Source organism: Balaenoptera borealis (assembly GCF_965194805.1).
Source record: "Balaenoptera borealis genome assembly, chromosome: 2".
Lineage (NCBI taxonomy): Eukaryota > Metazoa > Chordata > Mammalia > Artiodactyla > Balaenopteridae > Balaenoptera > Balaenoptera borealis.
This window is the reverse complement of record NC_138867.1, coordinates 182,845,242-182,867,312: the sequence shown is the minus strand read 5'-3', so window position 1 is coordinate 182,867,312 and position 22,071 is coordinate 182,845,242. Positions and strand designations below refer to the sequence as shown.

At 55.2% G+C, this 22,071-nt stretch overlaps 1 protein-coding gene across 3 annotated transcripts; it reads left to right on the top strand.

Moving 5' to 3' along the window:
• The first annotated feature begins 1,847 nt into the window (after positions 1-1,847).
• On the top strand, positions 1,848-21,376 carry TLE2 (TLE family member 2, transcriptional corepressor). 3 transcript variants are annotated; one of them, XR_014241714.1, is made up of 20 exons: positions 1,848-2,019; positions 2,097-2,194; positions 2,578-2,641; positions 3,105-3,149; positions 5,669-5,731; positions 8,091-8,165; positions 8,404-8,587; positions 8,931-8,950; positions 10,087-10,194; positions 10,547-10,591; positions 11,166-11,315; positions 12,820-12,958; positions 13,796-13,956; positions 15,042-15,118; positions 15,883-16,132; positions 16,562-16,809; positions 16,910-17,086; positions 18,667-18,817; positions 19,615-19,691; positions 21,081-21,376. XR_014241714.1 is itself a non-coding variant. In XM_082381232.1 (20 exons), the coding sequence occupies exons 1-20, from the start codon at positions 1,996-1,998 to the stop codon at positions 21,186-21,188; spliced, it is 2,232 nt and encodes a 743-aa protein (XP_082237358.1). In that variant the 5' UTR covers positions 1,848-1,995; the 3' UTR covers positions 21,189-21,376. The 3 variants fall into 3 exon arrangements, 2 of the variants coding, with proteins under 2 accessions (XP_082237358.1, XP_082237357.1); XM_082381232.1 differs by having other exon boundaries at positions 8,407-8,587; positions 16,939-17,086; XM_082381231.1 differs by having other exon boundaries at positions 16,939-17,086.
• The last annotated feature ends 695 nt before the right edge of the window (positions 21,377-22,071 follow it).

Here is a 22,071-nt window from a genome sequence, read left to right as displayed (position 1 = left end):
GAAGAAACACAATCATGTCAAAACAAAACACAAACGAAACAAACTCTGATAGGACCTAGAAGGAGAGAGAATAGGATGCAGTGTTTGAGAATTACAGGGTGGAGTGGGTGAGCACTGCTTAGATGGGTGGCCGGGAAGGGCCTTTCTGAGGAGATGACATCTGAGCTGAGACCTGAATGATGAGAAGCAAGGGAACAGCATTCCAGGTAAAGGGAGCAGGAAGTGCAAAGGCCCTGGGGCAGGACTGTACCAGGTGAGCAGGAGGCGCATCGAGGAGGAGGCTGTGCAGCTGGAGCAGAGTGAATGAGGGTGAAAGTGAAGGGAGTTGGGGTCAGGGAAGGGAGGGTGGGGAGGGGGTTTGTGTAGGGCCTTGTGGGAAGAGGGAGGAGTTTGGATTTTATCTTGATGGCAATAGGGAGCCATCAAATACTCACTCTCTCTAACACACATACACACTCATATCTTTATCCTCAGGATCTCTCTTCCCCTCCCTTTCCATGGCTGCACATCTTTATCCTCCAGGTCTCATCTCCAACATTACCTCCTCCAAGAGGTCTCTCCCAGACACCCCAGATAAGTAGATTCCCTCTGCTATCTCTATAACTGCCCCCTAAACTCCTCTTGGTATGCACACAGAATTCCATAATTTCCAAGCTGTGATCTTGCCTTATCCCCTGAACTCAGAGAAGGCAGGAATCTGTTCTCCATCCACCCTGGTGCCTGGCATGCCATAAATGCTCAATAAATTTGATAGGGCTTTTGTACGCTTCTGCTTACTCACTTAATGACACAGGGGCAGCTATTAACACGAGGCCAGGGATTTTCTCTGTCTGCTTCCCTGCTGAGCTCCAGTGCCTAGAACAGTGTCTGGTCCACAGCAGGCTGTCAACACGTGTTTGTTGATTGACTTAACAAACAACCCTGAAGTTTCTCAGAAGCACGATGGGAATAAGAATGTCCCACCTCCTACCTCACTGGATATCTGTGGTCTGCGATGGGAGATGGAGCCCCTGCCCTCAGAGAGACCTCAGTCTGATGGCAGAGATTCGTTTTCATCCTCCTTGGGACCTCTGCTTTCTAGGAGCCCATCATCTGAGAGGGGAGACAGCCCAGTCTGCTGGTAGTGGCCACCGGAACCCAACTCCCAGCTCTGGGAGTCTACTCTGTGCCAGGCCAGACTGAGGGCTGTTCATGTGCCGTGTCCTTTAAAAATAGCCCCTGCCTCTGCCATTTTACAGATGCGAAGACTGAGGCCAGGAAAGGGCGAGGGCCTAGCTCTGTCCCGCAGCCCCATCCCTCACCTGGTCCCTTTCTGTGCAGGCAGGTTTCCCAGCCAGCACTCGGCAGGCTGCTTCCTCCCGACCCTTGTCTTAGCCCACTTCCTCAGAAAGGCCATTTCTGGCCCCCAACTGCCCCCCTCCCCACCAAGCTACTCCTACAGTGAGCCACTAGGTATTTATTGGGCTTTTCTCTCATGGGCCCTCAGGGAGGGCGAGGGGGCGACGTTTGCGGGGCTGGACGCGAGCCTCAGTTTCCCCGCTGGTCCCTGGTGGAAGCGAGGGGGTGGTCCCAAGGCCGCGGCCGCGGTCGCGGGGCTGCACGGGGCGGGTGGGCAGGGGGGCGGCGGCGCCACCTTAAGGCGGCTCTGCCTGCGGCTCCCGGCCGAGCCCCGCCGGAGGGAGGCGGCTCTGCGCGGGGCCCGTCGCCCGCGCCTCTGAAACCGGCCGCCGCTCGCCCGACCTTCTGCGCCGGCCTCGCGCCCCCCGCCCGGCAGGGGCCTCGGCGCCCCTCGGTCCCCGCGACCCCGCGCGCTCGCTCGGGGGGCGGGGGACTCCGGGGTCCCCTGCCCCACGCCGCTGCCCCCTTCTTTCTCGGGCAGCCCCCCACCCCAGCCTCTCCCCCATCCCGCCGCCGCCTCTCCGCCCCCTCTCCGCCCCCGTCCCCATATCGTCAAGCTCAGGCGGCGTGGGAGGGGGGGCCTCCCGAATCGACAGGATGTACCCCCAGGGAAGGCACCCGGTGAGTGGGGGGCCGGGCTGCGGGGGGTAGGGGGGGTCGCGCGTCCGGGAACTCAGACCCCGGCTTCCCACCCCCAGACCCCGCTTCAGTCCGGCCAGCCCTTCAAGTTCTCAATCTTGGAGATCTGCGACCGCATCAAAGAAGAATTCCAGTTTCTTCAGGCTCAGTACCACAGGTGAGGGGGGGCGGGGGCGTCCCGCCCCAGGAGCCCCGGGATCTCACCCGGGGGCTCACCTGGGGGCGAAGGGCGGGGCCCGCTGGGGTGAAGGGGCGGGGCCTCCAGCGTGCAGGGAGGAGGGAGGGGCCCCAGGGGCGTGGGGAGGGAGGGCTTCCAGGTAGAATCGCAGGTGAGGAGGACGGATGGTCCAGTGCTGGGACATTTTGAGCCTGGGAAGGGATGGGGTGGGCCTGGGGGCGGGAGGTGGGGTGTGTGTGTGAGGAAGTGGGGCGGGGGAGAGCCAATCCCATCGCTTTGGAAACTGGCCCAGAAGGGGTCCGTGGGTGTCCCTGCTGGGGGGGCAGGGAGAGTGGGATCCCGATGCCCCGTCTCCTTCCCAGCCTCAAGCTGGAGTGTGAGAAGTTGGCCAGTGAGAAGACAGAAATGCAGCGACATTATGTCATGGTAAGGCGGGTTGTCAAAACGGGGCAGGGAGGGGGGGAGAGTGGGGAAGAGGGCTTGGCTGTGAGTGGAAACACGTGGGGTGTGAACCCCGACTCTAGTACCACTCTGGGGCAAGTCCTCGGCCTGCTCTGGGCCTCATTTTCCCTCATCTGTAAAGTGGGCTGCTTGGGATTCTAGACTGTCCCTCAGGGCCCTCCCAGCTCTTAAGAACAATAAGGCAAGTATGCCCACTCTCCTCATGGGCATCTCTGAGGGGCTAGGGTATCTGGGTACTGCCCCCCTCCCCCACTCCCCTGGGGAGAATGGAGGGGGTTCCTGCTTTCTTCTCTGGGCTCCCCCTCTGGGCTCTGGGTCCTGCTGTGATCCCCCCGAGTCTGGGGGCCGTTGGAAGACCCAGCATCACCCAGAGCAGCTGGACATCCATGGGTACGGTGGACATTGCCAGACAGCTTTTCCTTTGCAGTACTACGAAATGTCCTACGGGCTCAACATTGAAATGCATAAGCAGGTAACTGTGTGTTGGGGGTAAGGGTGTCCAGTGGGAGGGGGCGGCGGTCTGGAAGTTGTGAGAGGGACCCAGCGCTCCCTCTGCTCCAGGGAACAGAGGTCTTATCCTGAAATCTCTGGGATCAGGGGGCCAGGTTTCAGCCTCATGAAAGGAAAATGAACTTCTGGAGACCCTGTCTACGAGAGAGTCGGGCAGTGGACAGGGGCCAGGCGTCCCTGTCAAGGAAGGCTCATAGCAGAAGCCAGCAGCCAGGTCAGCCAGGCTGGGGAGGGACTTCTGTCCCAGGAGGGGGACAAATGGACAGTCTTAGAGGTCCCTTTCAGATCAGCATGTCTGACATTTGGAGATGGATCCTGAGGGTCTGAAACGGACCCCAAGGTTCTGTCGCTGTTTTGAATGTTCTGAGATTAACCCTAATGATCTGAGGTTCTGAGATTGTCCTCAGCTTCTGAGTGTGATCTCAAGGTTCTGAGTTAGACCTGAAGGTTCTGCAATGGACTTCAGTTGCCCAAGTTTAACCCCCAGATCCTGAGACTGAGCTCGAGATTTTCTGATGGTTTCTAAGGGCAGGCGAGGATTCTACCACCCATGCACCCTGATGTTTTCTAAGGGGATGAAAGGAACCCCGAGATTCTGAGGTTGAAGGAATCTTGGATTTTGTCCATCCAAATATTAGAATAAACGGGCAGAACCTAGGGTCTTTCTGGTGGGTGGGAAGAAGTAGGGGTATGCTGGGGGAGCCTGGGGGCACCTGCCTTTGCGTGCTTTTCTGGGTCTCTGGGGGCTCTGCTGCGTCTGGTGTAGGTGGCGGGCGGCTTGTCTGCCTGGAGCATGGTGTGGTCCCATGGGTGCATGAAATAGACCTCCTTACAGGATGGAGGGTAAGGGATAGGGTCCCCGCCCTAGGAGCCTTCGTTCCACCCTCCTGGTAGCAGATGGAAGACACAAACCTCACCCAGATACACACAGCACCCAGCACTCCTGTAACTGAGGCAGAGGCAAAGCACAGGCTGACGAAACACCCCCTTACCCACCTACATGCTTCCACTCTGTTCAGCCTCTATGGGGCATCCCCTGCCCAGCCCCGGTCCCAGATGAAACCTACAAGTAAAACCACACTCTTTGTATCCTATTTCTATCCTCTGACACCAAATATTTCGTTTTTGCTGCACCAACCACTTCTCCAACTCTGACACCAGCTGGGTGTCCTACACATCAGCTCAATCCTAACACACTACCCAGAGACAGTGTAGACCCCACAGGTTCAGGGATCAGCCCCCCAGGACTGCCCCCACTTCAGATGCCTATTGCAAGTCCAGACCTCCTGGGCTTCTGACCCACCAGCTATACATCAAGGTTCCCGTGACCCACTCCTCGGTCTGATAATTTGCTATAATGGCTCACAGAACTTGAGAAAGCTCTTACTATCACCCTTTCATGATGAAGGATATAACTCAGGAACAGCCAGATGGAAGAGATACACAGGGCAAGGTATGGAGAAGGGCATGGAGCTTCCGTGCCCGCTCCAAGCGCCCCCTCGCAGCACCTCCATGTGTCCACCTACCGGAAGCTCTGGAAACCACTTCAGTTAGGGGTTTTTAGGGAGGCTTCATTACCTAGGCACGATTGATTTCACCACTGGCCATTGGTGATTGACTCAACCTCCAGCTCCTCTTGCCTCCCGGGAGGTCAGGGGTTGGGGATGGGATTGAAAGTTCCATCCCTCTTAATAAACTCACGTGCAGGTGAAACGGAGGTCAGCGGTTGGGGGTGGGATTGAAAGTTCCATCCCTCTTAATAAACTCATGTGCAGATGAAACAGGCTTATTGTGAATAACAAAAGATGCTCCTCTTGCGTCTACTACTCTGAAATCTCTAGGGGTTTAGGAGCTCTGTGCCAGGAACTGGCGCAAAGAGCAAATGTATCTTTCTTTCTTTCTTTTTTTTTTAACTTTTTATTTTATATTGGACTATAGTTGATTAACAATGTTGTGTTCATTTCAGGTGTACAACAAAGTGATTCAGTTATACAATATGCATGTATCTATTCTTTTTCAAATTCTTTTCCCCCAAATGTATATTTCTTATATCACAGCGTCACACCCCTGAGTGTGGTGCTCTGGGGTCGCCCCTGACTGCAGCCCCAGGGCGCAGGCACGACCCAGAGAGGGGCCATGCCCAAGAGAGACCTGGGCCCAGCCAGGGCTCAAACTCAAAGCTCCTCGGGGTCCCAGTCTGCGCTGGGCGGCTGCGCAACTGCTTTCTGGAAATCTCTGTTGAGTGGGTCTGGCGGGTGGTGTATCTGTCTGTTCTGTCTTCCGGCTCAAGGCTGCCTGGACATCAGGTGGACGGTGTCCTCGCCAGGCTCTCAGTCTATCCCGGAGCCCCGTGCCCCACACTTGCACCTGCGGGTGACAGGCCCCTCACCCCAAGCTTCACAAAGGCTTGTTATGCCCTGGAGTGGAGGTTCTGGATTGACAGCCTCCCCTCCAAGCCTCCTCCCCATTGCTTCCTGCCAGGCTGAGATTGTGAAGCGCCTCAGTGGTATCTGTGCTCAGATTATCCCCTTCCTGACGCAGGAGGTGAGTGGGTTTGGTGGGGGGATGGGGAGCGGAGCTGGAAGAAGGGTGGGGGAGGGGGTCTGGCTGGATGCCACAGGCACTGGTTCTGCTGGGTGGCCTGGGGGCCTGGGCACTGGCTGGGCTGGGGCCTTAGGGATGGAGGGGGGGGTGTTGGCTGAGGGGGAGGAGGGGGGCTCAAGCCTACAGCCAGGCTGCCTCGGTCCAAGTCCTGGCTGTGTGGCCTTGGGCTAGTGGCTTGCCCTCTCTGTGCCTCTGTCATGAAATTTAGAACAGTTGATACATACAAGGTGGTGAAGATGATGCTGGGTGCTTAGTAAACACCCAATAAAAATTAGTCCTTAGTACTTTGTCCCTATGTTGAGTGAAATCAGCCAGTCACAAAAGGACAAATACTGTCTGATTCCTCTCACCTGAGGTCCCTAGCTAGAGTCAACACATCCATAGAGACAGGAAGTAGATGGTGGGGGCCAGGGGCTGGGGGAGGGGGTGGGGAGTCAGTGTTTCCTGGGGACAGAGTTTCCTTTTGAGAAGATGAGAAAGTTCTGGAGATGGATGGTGGGGCCGGTCGCAGGACAATGTGAATGTACTTAATGCCACTTAGCTGTGCACTTAAAGGTGGTTAAAAGGGTAACTCTTACCTATTTGTAACCACAATAGTACAAAAAGGTGGAACAGGGCAGATAAAACAATAGAGTATGAGCACTTCATTGAAACTTAAAAAAATGAAGTTAGCCCTTGTGCAAATGCCCCAAGTTCTTCAGGACCTTTGCATCCCCTCCCTGTTCCTGCTTCCATCTGGAGCATCCTGTCTCCAGAGAGACAAGAGGACGGATTCTGACACAGGGTGGATACAGGGGGGCCCTCACTGTGTTGGGGACCAAAAAAAGGGAAAGGTGCTCCTCTTGGTTTGGACCTCATTGAATCTGAGGTTTCTGGGCTCTTGGGATGGAGTGAGATTCTGTCTGGTCTCAGACTTAGAGATGGTGTCTGAAAGCCCAGGATGGGGACAAGGTGGCCCAGAGTGAGAAAGGCCAGAACCACAGGAAACAGGGTAAAAAGACTTTAGGAAGGAGTGAATTAAGACACACATGTGTGCCCCAGCAAATTCCATGCTTCTAGACTAGGAGTCAGCAAAGTATAGCCCGAGGGCCAAGTTACCGGCCCTTCACTTGTTTTGTAAATAAAGTTTTATTGGCACACAGCCACTCCCACTCATGGCCTTATTGTCTATGGCAGCTTTCCCCATAAAATGGCAGAGTTGAGGAGTTTCCACAGAGACCCTCTGGCCTGCAAAACTGAAAATATTGACTCTCTGGCCCTTTACAGTCAAAATGTACTAATCCCTGGCCTGGACACACACTCACAGGCATGACCTGTACAGGAGCGCCTGGTTAGCACCCTGACACCTCCTTAGTGGTGTCACACAGCCCAAATCCCCATCCTGGGTAGTTGCAGGTGCACAGGTGGCCTTAGAACACACACAGGAGCAACCAGCCATGTGTGGCCATTTACATTTGTATTAATTTATATTTCTTTTAAAACGTATTACATTAAACTTACATGTAAATTTCTATTAAATTAAATTAAAGGATGCATTCCGTTCCCAGTTGCACCAGCCACATATCAAGTGCCCATGGCCACATGTGGCTTCCGTATCCAACAGTGCAGATTGAGGACATTTTATCACTGCAGGAAGGTGGGGAGAGGAAGGAGGGAGGGTGGGATGAGGGTGGGGTGCACGGGGCCTCTAGAGGCTGCCAGTTTGTATTTTGTGACCTGGGTGGTTGGTACTCGGGTACTGATGTGTACAGTGGTTCTTTACTGGGGGTGACTCTGCCCCCAGGGGACACTGGGTAATGTTGGGGACATCTGTGGTCATCACCCCTGGGGGTGCTCCTGGCATCGAGTGAGTGGGGGCCGAGGATGCTGCTCCACACCCCACAGTGCCTGGGACGAACGCCCACAGAGGGTGACCCAGCCCCCACGTAAGCAGTGCCGAGGGAGGGACCCTGATGTATAAACCCCGATTTCTAATTATTAGTTTGAACTGCACTTAAATGCTTTGTTTCTTTGTCTGTCTGTTTCATGATTTTGAAAGGAAAGGGAGAGAGGGAGAGAAAGAAACTACAAAGAGCAAGCGAGAAAAGGGGCTTCCCTGGCGGTCCAGTGGTTAGGACTCCACGCTCCCATGGCAGGGGGCATGGGTTCGATCCCTGGTCAGGGAACTAAGATCCCGACGCCAAAAAAAAAAAAAAAAAAAGTGAGAGAAGAAGAGGGGCCCCGGAGGGCATGGCCTGGGAGGTGGGGTTGCCGAGCAGATGGGGGGCTCTCCTGAGCGCCTCCCCCCCGCCACCCCCAGCACCAACAGCAGGTCCTGCAGGCCGTGGAGCGGGCCAAGCAGGTGACCGTGGGGGAGCTGAACAGCCTCATCGGCGTGAGTCTTCCGGCCCCCGCCCCGCCCTGCCGTGGGTGGTGAAGCTGGGGGTGCCGGGTGGGCAGCTGGCCTGGGCTCTGGCCCCCCTGGAGACCCCAAGGGTGCGCTTCTGCCTGGACCCTGCCTGTCCGGGCTCTCTCTCCGTAGCCTCTTGCGGGGGGGGGGGGGGCGGCGGGGGGGCGGGGGGAGGGCACGGTCGGGGCCCCGCCCGCCCCTGGCCCACCCCCCTCCTCTCCAGCAGCAGCAGCTCCAGCCGCTGTCCCACCACGCCCCCCCTGTGCCCCTCACCCCTCGCCCGGCTGGGCTGGTGGGCGGCAGTGCCACGGGGCTGCTGGCCCTGTCGGGAGCCCTGGCCGCCCAGGCTCAGCTGGCCGCGGTCGCCAAGGAGGACCGGGCAGGCGTGGAGGCCGAGGGGTCCAGAGGTGAGTGGACATCACCAGATGCCGCGGGCTGGGGGCACGCAAGGGCCCAAGGAGAGGATAGCAGGACCATCAAACTCATGAAAGGGCCTGCAGGGTCGCGGGTTCAACTCTATTCCCAGTGGGCTGTGTGTCCTTAGGCAAGTTCTGTCCCTCTCTGGGCATCTATCTGAATGGTGCAGGGAAAGGATTGTCCACCCCTTGCAAGGGTGTTGGAAGGAGAAGGGGGGTTCTGAGCTGGGAAGGGGGCTTTATACACTGTGGAGGGCTCTGCGCTCTGGCACGGTGGGATACAGACCCCTCATTCTTTTTCCTTCTCTCTCTTCACCATGCCCCCGCCTGCCAGTGGAGAGAGCCCCAAGCAGGGTAAGTTGAGGGGCATGGGGGATTTGCCCTCTTGTCTAACATTTGCTTTGTCTTCACATGCGGCTGAAGTTGCTTGTTCTGAGTTGATAGGGGCTCAGAAGGAGACCGCGTCCTGCTTCCTCACTGTGTAGCCTTTTGTTTTGGTGGTGGGGGGGGATGCCCATAAGACTAGAGTTTTATTTACTTAAAATTTTCCATCTCTAGCGATTTTTTGCAATTGAATAAATAAATGCGTGCCCGGGTAGCATTCCAGCCATCCCTCCGTCATTAATTTATCCCTCATCCACTCCATTTTATCATATACAAGAGTGCTGACCAATAGAAATATCATGTGAGCCCTGTAGGTAATTTTTTTAAACTTGTTTAATTTTGAAATCATTACAGATGCCCAGGAGGTTGCAAAGAAATGTACAAGGAGGTCCCATGCACCCCTCACACAATGATAACATCTTACACAACTAAAATACCACATCAAAGCCAGGAAACAGACATGGGTGCAACCCACAGGGCTTATTCCCACTTCACGGTTTTACATGCACTCGTGTGTGTGTGTGTGTGTGTGTGTGTGTGTGTGTGTTTATGCAGTTTCAGTCACACGTTTAGCTTTGTGTAAACCACTGTAAATTTTCTAGTAGGCACATTAAAAAAGTTAATCAGGTGAAATGAATTTCAATAGTAAATTTTATTTAACACAATGCATCTAAAATATTTCAACCTGTAATCAACATAAAACAGTCTGTTTTTTTGTTTTCTGTTGCTTTTTTTGGAGCAGAGAAAGGTTTATTGCAGGGCCATGCAAGGAGACCTGCAAGGTTGGCTCATGCCCCCCACAAAACCCAAACTCCCAACCTGAAACAGTTTTAGTGGGATCTTTTCCATTCTTTTTATTGTACTACGTCTCCAAGATCCGAATGCATTTTGCACTTAGAGCTCATCTCAGTTCGCACTAGTGCCCCCCACAGGGGACCCTGGGCGATGTCTGGGGACATTTGTGGTTGTCATGACCCCACTGAGTCTGCCCTTGGAAGGTCCCTTTTCCCAGATGGGAAGCTTGAGGCACAGATCCTAATAACAGTGAAGGGGATCCTTGGTTTTGGCTGGACCAGGACGCAGTCTGGGGCCCTGTGTCTCTGCAGAGTGCATCCCCCTCACCCCCAGAGAGTGTGGCGGAAGAGGAGCGACCCAGCGGCCCGGGTGGCAATGGGAAGCAGAGAGCCGAGGAGAAGGATCTGTCGGGACCTTATGTGAGTGGGGGGCACACATGGGTGGGCAGACAGTGTGGGAGGCGGACCAGCCTGAGAGATTGATTGCCCCTGTGGGTCGAGAGCTGGGAAGGAGGTAAGGATGGCTCCTGGTCTCTGGCTCTTCCCCCACTGCACAGAGGAGTAAAGTGAGGCCACACAGCACCTCTTGGACACTCAGCTCCATCTCCTCCATCCTCCTCCATTGAAGGATTCCCCCCTCCCCCCGGCCTCCCTTGTACTTGAGCAAATGAACCAAGCTCCAGAACCCCAGTCAAACCCTCCTGAAGAGATGTAAGGGGGCGTGGAGGCAGGAGCATGGCCAGGGTGAGCTCTCTCCCCCATGTCCCCCCAGGAGAGTGATGAGGACAAGAGCGATTACAACCTGGTGGTGGATGAGGTGAGTCGGGGTCCAACCTCCTCCCACTCTGACCTCAGGACTAGGAGGTCTGGGCACAGAGCAGGCAGTGGGTTATCTGGGGAGTTGGGGGACCCAGAGGGAGTGGGGGTCCTGGTGTTCCCCTTTCTATGGGATGGCTGGGATGGGGATGGCATGGGGCCAGGGGAAGTAGGAGAAACTGGGGCACCCCAGGCTGACCTCCTCTCCATAGCACAGGTGGGGAAACTGAGACCCAGAGAACCCTGGATGTGGGCAACGGAAGCGGCTTCAAGCCCTGGCTCACGGTCTCACTTTGGGGGAGTGACACCCCCTTCCCCGGCCTCACTTTTCCCCATCTGTTCAATGGGGGAAAACAAAACCAAGCCCATATATAGTCCTTGCTATTTGTGCTTATGTCATTTAACCCATTTTACGGATGAGTCCACTGAGGCTCAGGGAGTTTTCATAATCCTCCCAAGGTGGGTCCTAAGTGCCCAGTCTAGAGGTTGGCGTGGGACATGGGCAGGGTATAGAGAGGGCCTCTCCTTCCCCTGCCACTTCACCCCACCCCCCCCCATCATCACCTCCAACCCAGGACCAACCCTCCGAGCCCCCCAGCCCAGCAACCACCCCATGTGGAAAGGCACCCATCTGCATCCCTGCCCGTCGGGACCTGGTGGACAGTCCAGCCTCCTTGGCCTCCAGCCTTGGCTCACCGCTCCCCAGAGCCAAGGAGCTCGTCTTGGTAAGGAGTAGGGGAAGCCTTGAAACTCATTTTATTCATCCTGGGGACCTGGAAACAGATTCTACCACATTAGATGTGGGGTGTTGAGAAATGAAGCAGGCTGTTGTGGTCCAGGATTCCCTTCCTGATTATTTTGCTGCCTTCCTAAAAACCACCTCTACATTAGTCCAGTAATTTTTCCCAAGTGGACTCACTCTACCGAACCTCAGTAAATCTGAAAAGGCAACTTTGTAAATAATATTAAAAGGCAGCTCACCATCTTATGTGGAAACCAAGTATCTCTTGCAATAAATAGGAAATCCGGTGAAAATAAACACAGTGAAACTATAGAATTGCTGGCTTGGCCAGGCTGATTCCAGCCCTGGGAGTGTTAAGGCCTTGGGGACACACCAGCCCCAACCTGAGATGTGGTCCCTGTAAGAAAAGATGACCCATATCAGAACAACTCTGTCCTTGGGCCTCCTGATGTTTAATGCCAGCCGTATGGACCACCTAAAAGCACTCCGCCGGGCATTCTCAATTCAGCTCCGTTTGTCCCTGCCCCCAAATCTTCCCCAGACCCCTGCCCTGCCCTTACCAGGGAGACTGTCGGTTTCTAGGCCTCCCCTCCCAGCAGGTTGCTATGGCAACTGCCAAGGTTGGGGCTCCCATCGCATCTCTTGTGCCCTCCTCCCACTCCAAGGAGACAAAGAGGGGGAGGGGCAGTGCTATTCTAATGGAGAAGGCCCCCCTGGTCCCCACGTTGGCACCATCCACTCCCTGTCGTGGGTGTGTGAGTGTGGCTATCACAAAATGTGTGACCTTGTAAAGGAAAGATAGGGTGCAACCCACACAAGACGAGGATGTGAAGTTTCTTGAAAGGCAAAGGAAGCGATGGCAGAAAGCCGAGACAGAGCTTGTTCCTCTGTGAAGGAGGTCCGGCTTCCCCTCTCCTCCAGGGTCCCCATGGGGAGGGACAGCGGTGGGGGAGCTCCTCGTGGGGAGCAAGGGGGTGCCCAGCTATACTGGGTGAGGGTCTTGCATCTGGGAGCATACTGTGGTCTCCTGCTTCGAGAGCCCATCCTAGAGTTTGTTCCTTGGCCCTAAAGGATGCGACAGCCTCTAACTTTGTGCATCGCCTTCTCTCGTGATCCCTGTGCGCCCACCATGCCCCAGATGTAGGAATAGTCACCATATCCCTTAACCTGTGGTTGCCCTGTGTACCTTATCACACGCATGCGCAGTTCTCCCAAGATTGCCTGGGTTCCCGTGGGCACGCACGTGTGTGCACCCCGTGGGGTGGACGCTCAGGCATCTGCCTGGTGTTCCGATGTGTGCAGATGCTCACACGGGCCCCATGCTCAGGAGGTCGGCTATGGGGCCCGCTCCCCTGGTGTGTGTGTCCCTGCATGAGCCCTGGCCTGCTCCAGGTGTACTCCCTCCTCCCACTCACCCTCTGCCCAGATCCTTGGGCTGCAAGGCACCAGGTGCCTGGGGGTGTTCAGCCCTGCCCTTTCTCCCCCAGAATGATCTTCCTGCCGGCACCCCTGCCTCCAAGTCCTGCGACTCCTCCCCGCCCCAGGACGCGTCCACCCCTGGGCCCAGCTCCACCAGTCACCTCCGCCAGCTCGCGGCCAAGCCAGCACCTTCCACGGACAGTATTGGTGAGCACCTGCTGGTGCCTGCCAGGACAGGCCTCCTTTCCGGGGAGTTCTAAAAAATGGTGGGGGGTGGGGGAGGCAGGACGTGTGGATTCCAGCTGGGGCATTGCCTTGCCCTTTCCATGACTCAGAACTAGACACTGCCTCACTCTGGGCCTCCGTTTCTTCATTGTCTTGGCTTGATGGGTGGGGAAACTGAGGCCCAGAGAGGGGAAGTGACTTGCTTGGGGGCTTCAGCCCAGTGCTGGAGAGACAAGCTTTGGAGTTAGACAGGCTTGGGTTTCAGGCCAGCTTTGGACACTCACCGGCTGTGTGACCTCGGGCAAGTGATCAACCTCTCTGAGCCTCACTTTCCCCATCATTAATGTGGGGATGACAGTGCTCCTCTTTTCTGTCTTGTGGCCGGGCTCTGGCTGGTTCTAGAGTCCCAGAAAGAAACTAGCCCTGGAACTTGCCTTCAAGGAGCTCCCAGGTGGTGGGGGAGGAGACCCAGACCCCAAAATTCCCAGCTCTCTGTGATCAGGGCTGGGGTAGAGGAAGGGACCCAAGATGGGCCAGGTTGGAGGCAAGGGGTGGAGTGGGGAGGCTCAAGGATGTTCCTGAGATGTTGCTGGACATTGAGTCTGGGTTTTGAAGGATGAGTAAGAGTTCAACAACTGAAAAAGGAAAAGGAAAGGCTTGTTGGCCAGAGGGAACAGCATCTGTAAATGTCTGGAGACAGGACAGGGTATGATGGATGCTGGGCCAGAGCATGAGAGCTCTGGAGCTCCCCCAAGGCAGTGGAAGGCAGGATCTGGATCCAACGTGTCTGAAGATCTGTCTTTGTCTCTTCTCTTTCAGCCCTGAGGAGTCCCCTGACCCTGTCCAGTCCCTTCACCACATCCTTCAGCCTGGGCTCCCACAGCGCCCTTAATGGGGACCTCTCTGTGCCCAGCTCCTATGTCAGCCTCCACCTGTCCCCCCAGGTCAGCGGCTCTGTGATGTATGGACGCTCCCCCATGGTGAGTCCTCAGGGTGGGAGATGCCAGGAGGTGTGAGCAGGGCCCAGGGGCTGGGAGCTGGGAGGAGAAACCAGGTACACACAGAGAGACCAGGGAATGGGGAAAGGGAGGAAAGTCCTGGCTTGGCAAGTGCATGTGGGAAGACGATCTGAGGGTCTCAGTAGCCCCACAAGCTTAATACAAATAAGCACCTGTGACTGTGGGAAGAGCAACTGTGATTATGTTGCGTTAAGAGAACCAGAGAACCTCAGCCATGGGATGTGAGGGTCCCCTTCAGCCTGGTGTACAGTTGTTTGCCCTGATTTTTAAAGGACTTCGGTGATTCTGGTAGATTGTAGAGGAAGGACTACCCCAGGGAGAGGACTGGAAGTGATGTACCATGGGGAAGAGTTGAAGGAGAGGCATGAGACTCCTGAGCTGGGGCAGGGGCAGGAGACAGGGTCTGCGTGGGCCCCAGAGGGCAGTACTGGGACAGATGCTTGCTAGAGTGAGCCATCCTGAAGTGGGTGTAGATGCCTCCAGAGGGAATAAAATGCCTGTCATTGGAGTTATTCAAGGCCTGAGGCTGGGTGGGCACTTGCACGGGGAGTTGTAGAACAGGGGTCAGCAATGTTTTCTGTAAAGGGCCAGATGGTAAGTATTTTTGGCCTTGCAGACCAGTTGATCCCTATCACAACTACTCAACTCTGCTTTCATAGCTCAAAAGCCACCATAGACAACATATACAGGAATGGGTGTGGCTGTGTGCCAATAAAACTTTATTTACAAAAACAAGCAGGGGGCCAGAGTTTGCTGACCCCTGTTCTGTGCATTGGACAGAAGATTCATCAGGATCCTTCCACCTCTGGGGCCATAGGATTCCCCAGCCAGAGACCTTGGGGTTCCCTCATGTGAAAGTCTCCACTTTCCCATCTGTAGGATGGGTAAAGGAAAGGGCATCTCCCCTTTCTTGGGGAGGGGCTGATAAACAAATTGGGGGGGGGATGTTCTCTGATAAACAGAGAGGAATATGGCAAATGAGCATGGGAGAGGGCAGTTGTGGGTTTGAGTCATCCACCCATGACACCCGGTTGGCGTTTTGGCAGATGGCATTTGAGTCTCATCCACATCTCCGAGGGTCGTCCATCTCTTCCTCCCTGCCCACCATCCCTGGGGGAAAGCCGTGAGTACCAGGGTGGGGCTCCCTGCCTCCTCTCAGGTGCTTACATTGTGGGGTGGGTGTTGGGCTTCCCTTCTGCCTTTCCAGAAAGTCTCTTCTGTAAGATAATCGGGGCTCCTGGAGTTGCTCTCTGGATAGAGGGTTATGTAACAAGCAAAGCCTACACTAGTGGTTCTCAGCAGGGGGTAGATTTTGTGCTTCCTTACCGCACCCCCCAACCCCAGGACATTAAGTGATGTCTGGTGATATTTTTGGTTGTCACACCCAAGTGCTTCAAGCCTGTAGTGGGTGGGGGCCAGGAATGCTACTCAACACCCTTCAATGCACAGGACTGCCCCACCCTAGAGAATGACCTGGCCCCAAGATCAGTAGAACTTTCTGCCTTGACGGGAATGTTCTACACTTACAGCTGTCCAATCTGATTGCCATCAGCCATCTGTGGCTTTTGAGCACTTGAAATGTGGTCACTGTGACTGAGGAACTGAAATTTTAAATTTCTTTCAATTTAACTGGCCCTGTGGCTGGCGGCTGCTATTGGACTGCGTTCTCTGGAGCTCACAAGGCATCTTCCTGGATCCTCTGTTCCAGGGAGATTCACTAAGTGCTTGCTTACCATGCACCAGGCCACGGCCGGACCCCTTCCTCTTCAGTATCACGCTGACCTTTGATCCTGGGGCCCCGTCCCTAAACGCAGGGGGGCACAGGCAGGGGGGTGAGGGTGGGGACGGTCCCGGCTCCCCGTGCGTCATGCCCCACCTCCCGTCCAGGGCGTACTCCTTCCATGTGTCTGCGGACGGGCAGATGCAGCCGGTGCCCTTCCCTTCTGACGCGCTGGTGGGCGCCGGCATCCCGCGGCACGTGCGGCAGCTGCACACGCTGGCGCACGGCGAGGTGGTCTGCGCGGTCACCATCAGCGGCTCCACGCAGCATGTGTACACGGGCGGCAAGGGCTGTGTGAAGGTGTGGGACGTGGGCCAGCCGGGCGCCAAGACGCCAGTGGCCCAGCTGGACTGCCTGGTGAGGGCGGGGCGGAGCTTGCAGGCCAGCGGGGCGGGGCTTATAGGCCGACCCGGGTGGACCTTACAGGCCACCTAGGGGTGGGGCTATAGGCCAATGGGTGGAGTTTATAGGCCAACCAGGGTGGGGCTTGTTGGCCAATTTGGGGCAGAGCTCTTAGGGCACCCACAGGTGGAGATTATAGCCCAACAGGGTTGGGGCTTATGGGCCAATGGGGTGGAGCTTATGGGCCAACCAGGGGCAGGATTTATAGGCTAATGAGGGTGGAACTTACAGTCCAACAGGATTGGAGATTAAGGCCAATAGGGTGGAGTTTATAGGCCAACCAGGGGCAGAGCTTACAGGCCAGCTGGGGTGGCTTCTTCAGCTGGGCTCCGGCAGGCATGGCTGAGGGTCCTACCCCACGCCCTTGCTTCTCTCCCCTCCCAGAACCGGGACAACTACATTCGTTCCTGCAAGCTGCTGCCGGACGGCCGGAGTCTGATAGTGGGTGGTGAGGCCAGCACCTTGTCCATCTGGGACCTGGCGGCCCCCACCCCTCGCATCAAGGCGGAGCTGACCTCCTCGGCGCCCGCCTGCTACGCCCTGGCCGTCAGCCCCGACGCCAAGGTCTGCTTTTCCTGCTGCAGCGACGGCAACATCGTGGTCTGGGACCTGCAGAACCAGACCATGGTCAGGTGGGTGGCCGGTGACCTGTGACCTCGGGCAAGACCCTGCCGTCTCCCCTTTGTGCTGTGGGAGCGACCTGGGAGGATGCTGAAACAGCACCACCTCCAGGATGGACACCTGGGCCCTCCTTCCTCCAGGCAATTCCAGGGCCACACGGATGGGGCCAGCTGCATCGACATTTCTGATTATGGCACTCGGCTCTGGACAGGGGGCCTGGACAACACCGTGCGCTGCTGGGACCTGCGGGAGGGCCGCCAGCTGCAGCAGCATGACTTCAGCTCCCAGGTGCTGCATGGGATCTGGCAGAAGGGGGACACAAGCTCTAGGAATCTGGCCTCCCTTCCTCTCCCCCTGAGGCACCCACTTCCAGATGCTGGGCAGGACCAACTACCTGCTCTCTGTGTCCATCTTTCTTGTCCTTGAGACAAATCCACAGACCTTCCTCTTTAATTCTTCAAAGACAGCACAGGGAAGCACAAAGGAGCTGATTCGTATCAAGCTGTGGGGCTACTAAGACCCTCAGATCATCTTCCCAGATGCTCTTGCCAAGCCATTCCTCTGTTCCTTTGTCTCTTGTGTAGCTGGTTTCTCCTCCCAGCCTTCAACCCCTTGACCCTACTGAGAGCTCCTGACCACCGCTCCCCACCAGGACTCATCGTGGGGGAGCTGCTGACCCCAGGGGACAGATAGGAGCCGGACACAGAGAGGTCTCTATTGGGGGTGCTGTGGAAGGCCAGATTGAAGGATGTGGTGAAGGGGTTGGACAAAATCATGGGGCTCCCCAGGGCTGAGCAAAGAGTCAAGGACAGGTCTCAGATACCCTGGACCCAGATCCTGTCTCCCATTGCCTTGGGGGCAGGTTGTGAGCTCCTTGGCCTGTTCTTTAAGACCTCTGTGCTCTAGTCTCACACACACCATGCCCTGTGATACCTCTGGACCTCCCCACTTACTGTTCCCTCTGGCTGACATGCCTTTCCTTTCCTTTCTCCCATTGGTAAACTCCTACACATCCTTCAAAACCCATCTCCAATTTGCCCCCTCCTTGAAATCTGGTGGGCACTAGCCCCCAAACTCTTTCTTTTTTTACCTTCTCTTTAGCTTGAAGCTTCCTTTGATAAGGAAATCAGGGGTGCAGGTGGGTATAGTTGTCCATCCCGTGTCCCCAAAATTTAGATGGGTGGCATACGTATCTGGTGATCCCATGGTGAATATCTCGCATCCCACCGGGCCCTTCTTTATACAGGAACACTTCTGTATGGCCAGGAACATGTGAAACCTTCCAGGCTTTGCTGTGAATTTATGGTTCTTTCCACACATGTCTCATTTGTCAGTAAGACTTTGAGAGGCTTAGGATGGGTGAGGGCCTTACACCTTTCTGTGCGGTGCTGGGCATGGGGCACAGACTGATGAAGCCACTGCGTACTTTCAAATCAAAGTAAAAATTGGTGTTGGCAAGTGGGGAAAGTTCCAAGTTGGGAGTCAGAAGGCCTGGTCTTTGATGGACTTGCCATGTGACCTTGAGCTGGATGTGGCCTCAGCTTCCCTTCCACCATCTGCTGAAGGGGAGCTACTGTCCTTGCTGGCGTCGCCCCCTCCCTCCCTCCCTCCCTCCCAGAGCTGTTGTGCGTTCAGAGCAGATAATGGATATGAGGCCCCAGGGTTCCGTGTAATTCTGATTAATATTAATGATTCAACACGCAGTTGCCTGCTGCGCTCCAGGCCCAGGGCCAGCTGCTTCTCCACGCGGGAGCTGCAGCGGGAGAGTGTTGGACATCTCCCCTCCCCGCCCTGGCCCCCCAGCTCTGGGCATCCCCCCCCACATCCCAAGGGGTTTTTCATCTCGTCTCTTCCCTCTTCACCCCCAGATTTTTTCCCTGGGCCACTGCCCCAACCAGGACTGGCTGGCGGTCGGCATGGAGAGCAGCAACGTGGAGATCCTGCACGTCCGAAAGCCCGAGAAATACCAGCTGCATCTTCACGAGAGCTGTGTGCTCTCCCTCAAATTTGCCTCCTGTGGTGTGTGTCTGCCGGTCTGGGGTGGGGACTCCGGGGAGCTGGGGCAGGGTTGCCAAAACACAACCACAACCAAAAAAAACCCACGACAGAAAAAGAGGGTCCCTGGTTTAATTTGAATCTTAGGTAAACAATCATTCCTTGTCCCATTCTAAGTATTGCGTGGGACATACTCTAAAGGACAAAGAATTTGTTAGCATAAGTAAGTATATCCCAAGTATTTTGTGGGACATACTTACACTAAACAACACATAATTTATTAGCATAAGTATGTCCCCCAAATACGTGGGACATACTTATACTAAAAAGCAACTAATGTGTTAGTGCAGGTATATCTCAAATAGTGCATGGGCTATACTTACACTAAAATTTTTGTTTGTTTGTTTTAGTATATAGATATGTCCCAAGTATTTCATGGAACTTACATATACTTAAAAAAAAAAGCCGAACAAACAGAGAATGTACTATATGGGACCCACTGGTACTAAAAATGATGTGTGATTGATCTCGGAATCCAATGTAACTGGGCACCCTCTTATTATCTGACAACATTCTCCTGTGGCTCCCCCTTCTTGAAGGCCAGTTGGAGCCCTTTGGGGTCTTGGCTTCAGTATCTGGAATGTGGGGGGGAAGCTCGAGCATCAGCTAAGGGGCCTCCTGTCCCCCAGAGACGGGCAGAGGTGTGAGAAAGGGAGCGAGAAGAGAGGCCAGACCAGGCTGCCCGGCCTCTGCCCACAGCCCCCAGCCCTGGCTTCCTCCAGTCTGCCCCGCTCCTGAACTCCCTGCCCTCCTTCCCCCAGGGCGGTGGTTCGTGAGCACCGGGAAGGACAACCTGCTCAATGCCTGGAGGACGCCATACGGAGCCAGCATCTTCCAGGTACTTCGTGTCTGAGGTCCCCATCCCCGCAGGACACCAGGTGTCTGGGGACCCAGTGGGGATTGAACAGGGAAGCGTCCCCACCAGCCACGAGCTACTAAAGCAGAGCGGTCAGCCCGAGGGCCACATCTGTGCACAGCCTGTTTTTGTTTTTAATTGTGATAAAATGTATATAAAAGTTGCCATTTTAACCATTTGTAAGCGCACAGCTCAGTGGCATTAAGCACATTCACACTGTCGCGCAGGCGTCCCCACCATCCATCCCCACAACTTTATCATCTTCCCAAACTGAAACTCTGACCCCATCAAATACTGACTCTCCATCCTGTCCCCCAGACCCTGGCCCCCACCATCTACTTCCTGTCTCTGTGGATTTGATGACTCATATGAGTGGGATCACACAAGATTTATCCTTTTGTGTCTGGCTTCTCTCACTGAGCATCATGTCCCCAAGGTCCATGAACGTTGTAGCAGGTGTCAGAATCTCCTTCCCTTTTAAGGCTAATATTCCACTGTATGGATGAACCACATTGTGTTTATCCATCACCCGTCGATGGACACTATGGTGGTTTCCACTTTTTGGCTGCTGTGAACATTCATGTACAAGTTCTCGTGTGCATGCATGTTTTCATTTCTCCTGGGCAGATATCTTGGAGTGGAATTGCTGATAATTGTTTAATCTTTGGAGGAACTGCCAGACTATTTTCCAAATTTTCTATTCCCACTAGCAGTGTGTGAGAGTTCCGATTTCTCCCCATCCTCAACAACACTTGTTCTGTTGTCTTTCTTATAGCCATCCTGCTGGATGTGGAGTGGTTTTTGCATTTTTAAAAGGGTTGTAAAAGAAAAAGGAGATGATGTAACACAGACTGATTTGGTCTTTGGACGTATGGCCAGAGCGCATTTGGACTTAAGTGAGCTTTCAGGTCAAAGCCTAAAAATTTACTATTGGCCCCTTTACAGAAAAAGTTTGCAGAGCGCTGGTGTAGGTCATCCTGCTGTGAGCCTTAGCCCTCTGCTGTGCTGTGTGGCCTCATGCCTGGTGCATACCCTCTCTGAGATTCCCAGGAAAGGGCAGTTCTCCTGTTCCAGAGAACCGAGGTCTCGCTCTTCCCAGGAGCATTGTCACCTGTCCAGAGGCTCAGCTCCAAAGGACCTTTCTCTGGAAAATGTGTCACCCTCCTTCCCTCCCCCCTGCTAGGCTCCCCACTCTGGGCTCCCCTGAGTCCTGTCTTGGGCCCAGCCTGGACCACAGACTCACCCTTGCGGGCAGTCTCCTTGCCTCTTTGCTCTGAACTTGCAGGTGGTCAGGAGCACGAACCAGACCGTGCTGGCCTTGGCCGTGCCTCACTCTCCCTTCTCTCTCCCCCTTCCCCTCCCTGTCGACAGTCCAAGGAGTCATCCTCCGTGCTGAGCTGTGACATCTCTGGGAATAACAAGTACATCGTGACAGGCTCTGGGGACAAGAAGGCCACCGTGTACGAGGTGGTCTACTGAGACACCACTCTTCCTGCACCCCTGGCCCAACTCCTGAGGGAGGGGCAACCAGGACCCCCTCTCCAGTCCTACTCTGAGCACTAAGTCTCATCTGCTCTCTGGCTGACCCCCTTACGTCCTCCCCTGCTGGATGTGGGACCAGATGTGCAGGGGGACTTTGGGGAAATAAATAAATGTATTTATCACAACTGCCTTTCTGTCTTGGGCTGAGGAGCCAGGAACCTTTGCTCTTTCTGGGCACCGTTCCGGAGGGAAGGCCACTTGCTAGCTGTGTCAGCCTCTTTTTCTTCACCTGGACACTGAAGGAATTCATTCCGCATGAAATGCTGAGGGGTCGACCACAAGAAGTGGGTGTTGTCTTGGGCCGTGTGGCTTCCATTGTGCCATGTAACAAACAGCCCCCAGATCTCAGTTGGTTGAAACAATAGATGTTTATTTCTCACCCATGCCCCTGTAGCAGGTGGGGTTCGACTCCAAGCAGACACTCAGGGCTCCAGGTGGAGGTTTTACCACCTCAATGTGTAGCTTTTGAGGCCAACGTAGCAGGGGGGATGCTTTTACATCCTTGGCCCCAAAGCTTCACCTATCTGCTCTACTTCCAGCCCGTGGGACAGACTCACCCCAAGACTCTGCCCATCTACAAAGCGTTAGGGAATATGGTGGAGCACGAAGGTATTTGGGGTGCAGTCATGTTTCCTTTGCGACTCAGTGATAATTCCTAAGAGCCTGGCACACAATGCCCAGCCCACGGTCAGGTGCTGAGCGGAGGTCACAGTCCCAGAGGAGGTGACAGCAAAGAGAAGAGCTGAAGGAGAAGAAACAGCCATTTGGAAGAGTGATGGAAGGATGTGCTGGGAACAGAGGGAACAGCATGTGCGAAGGC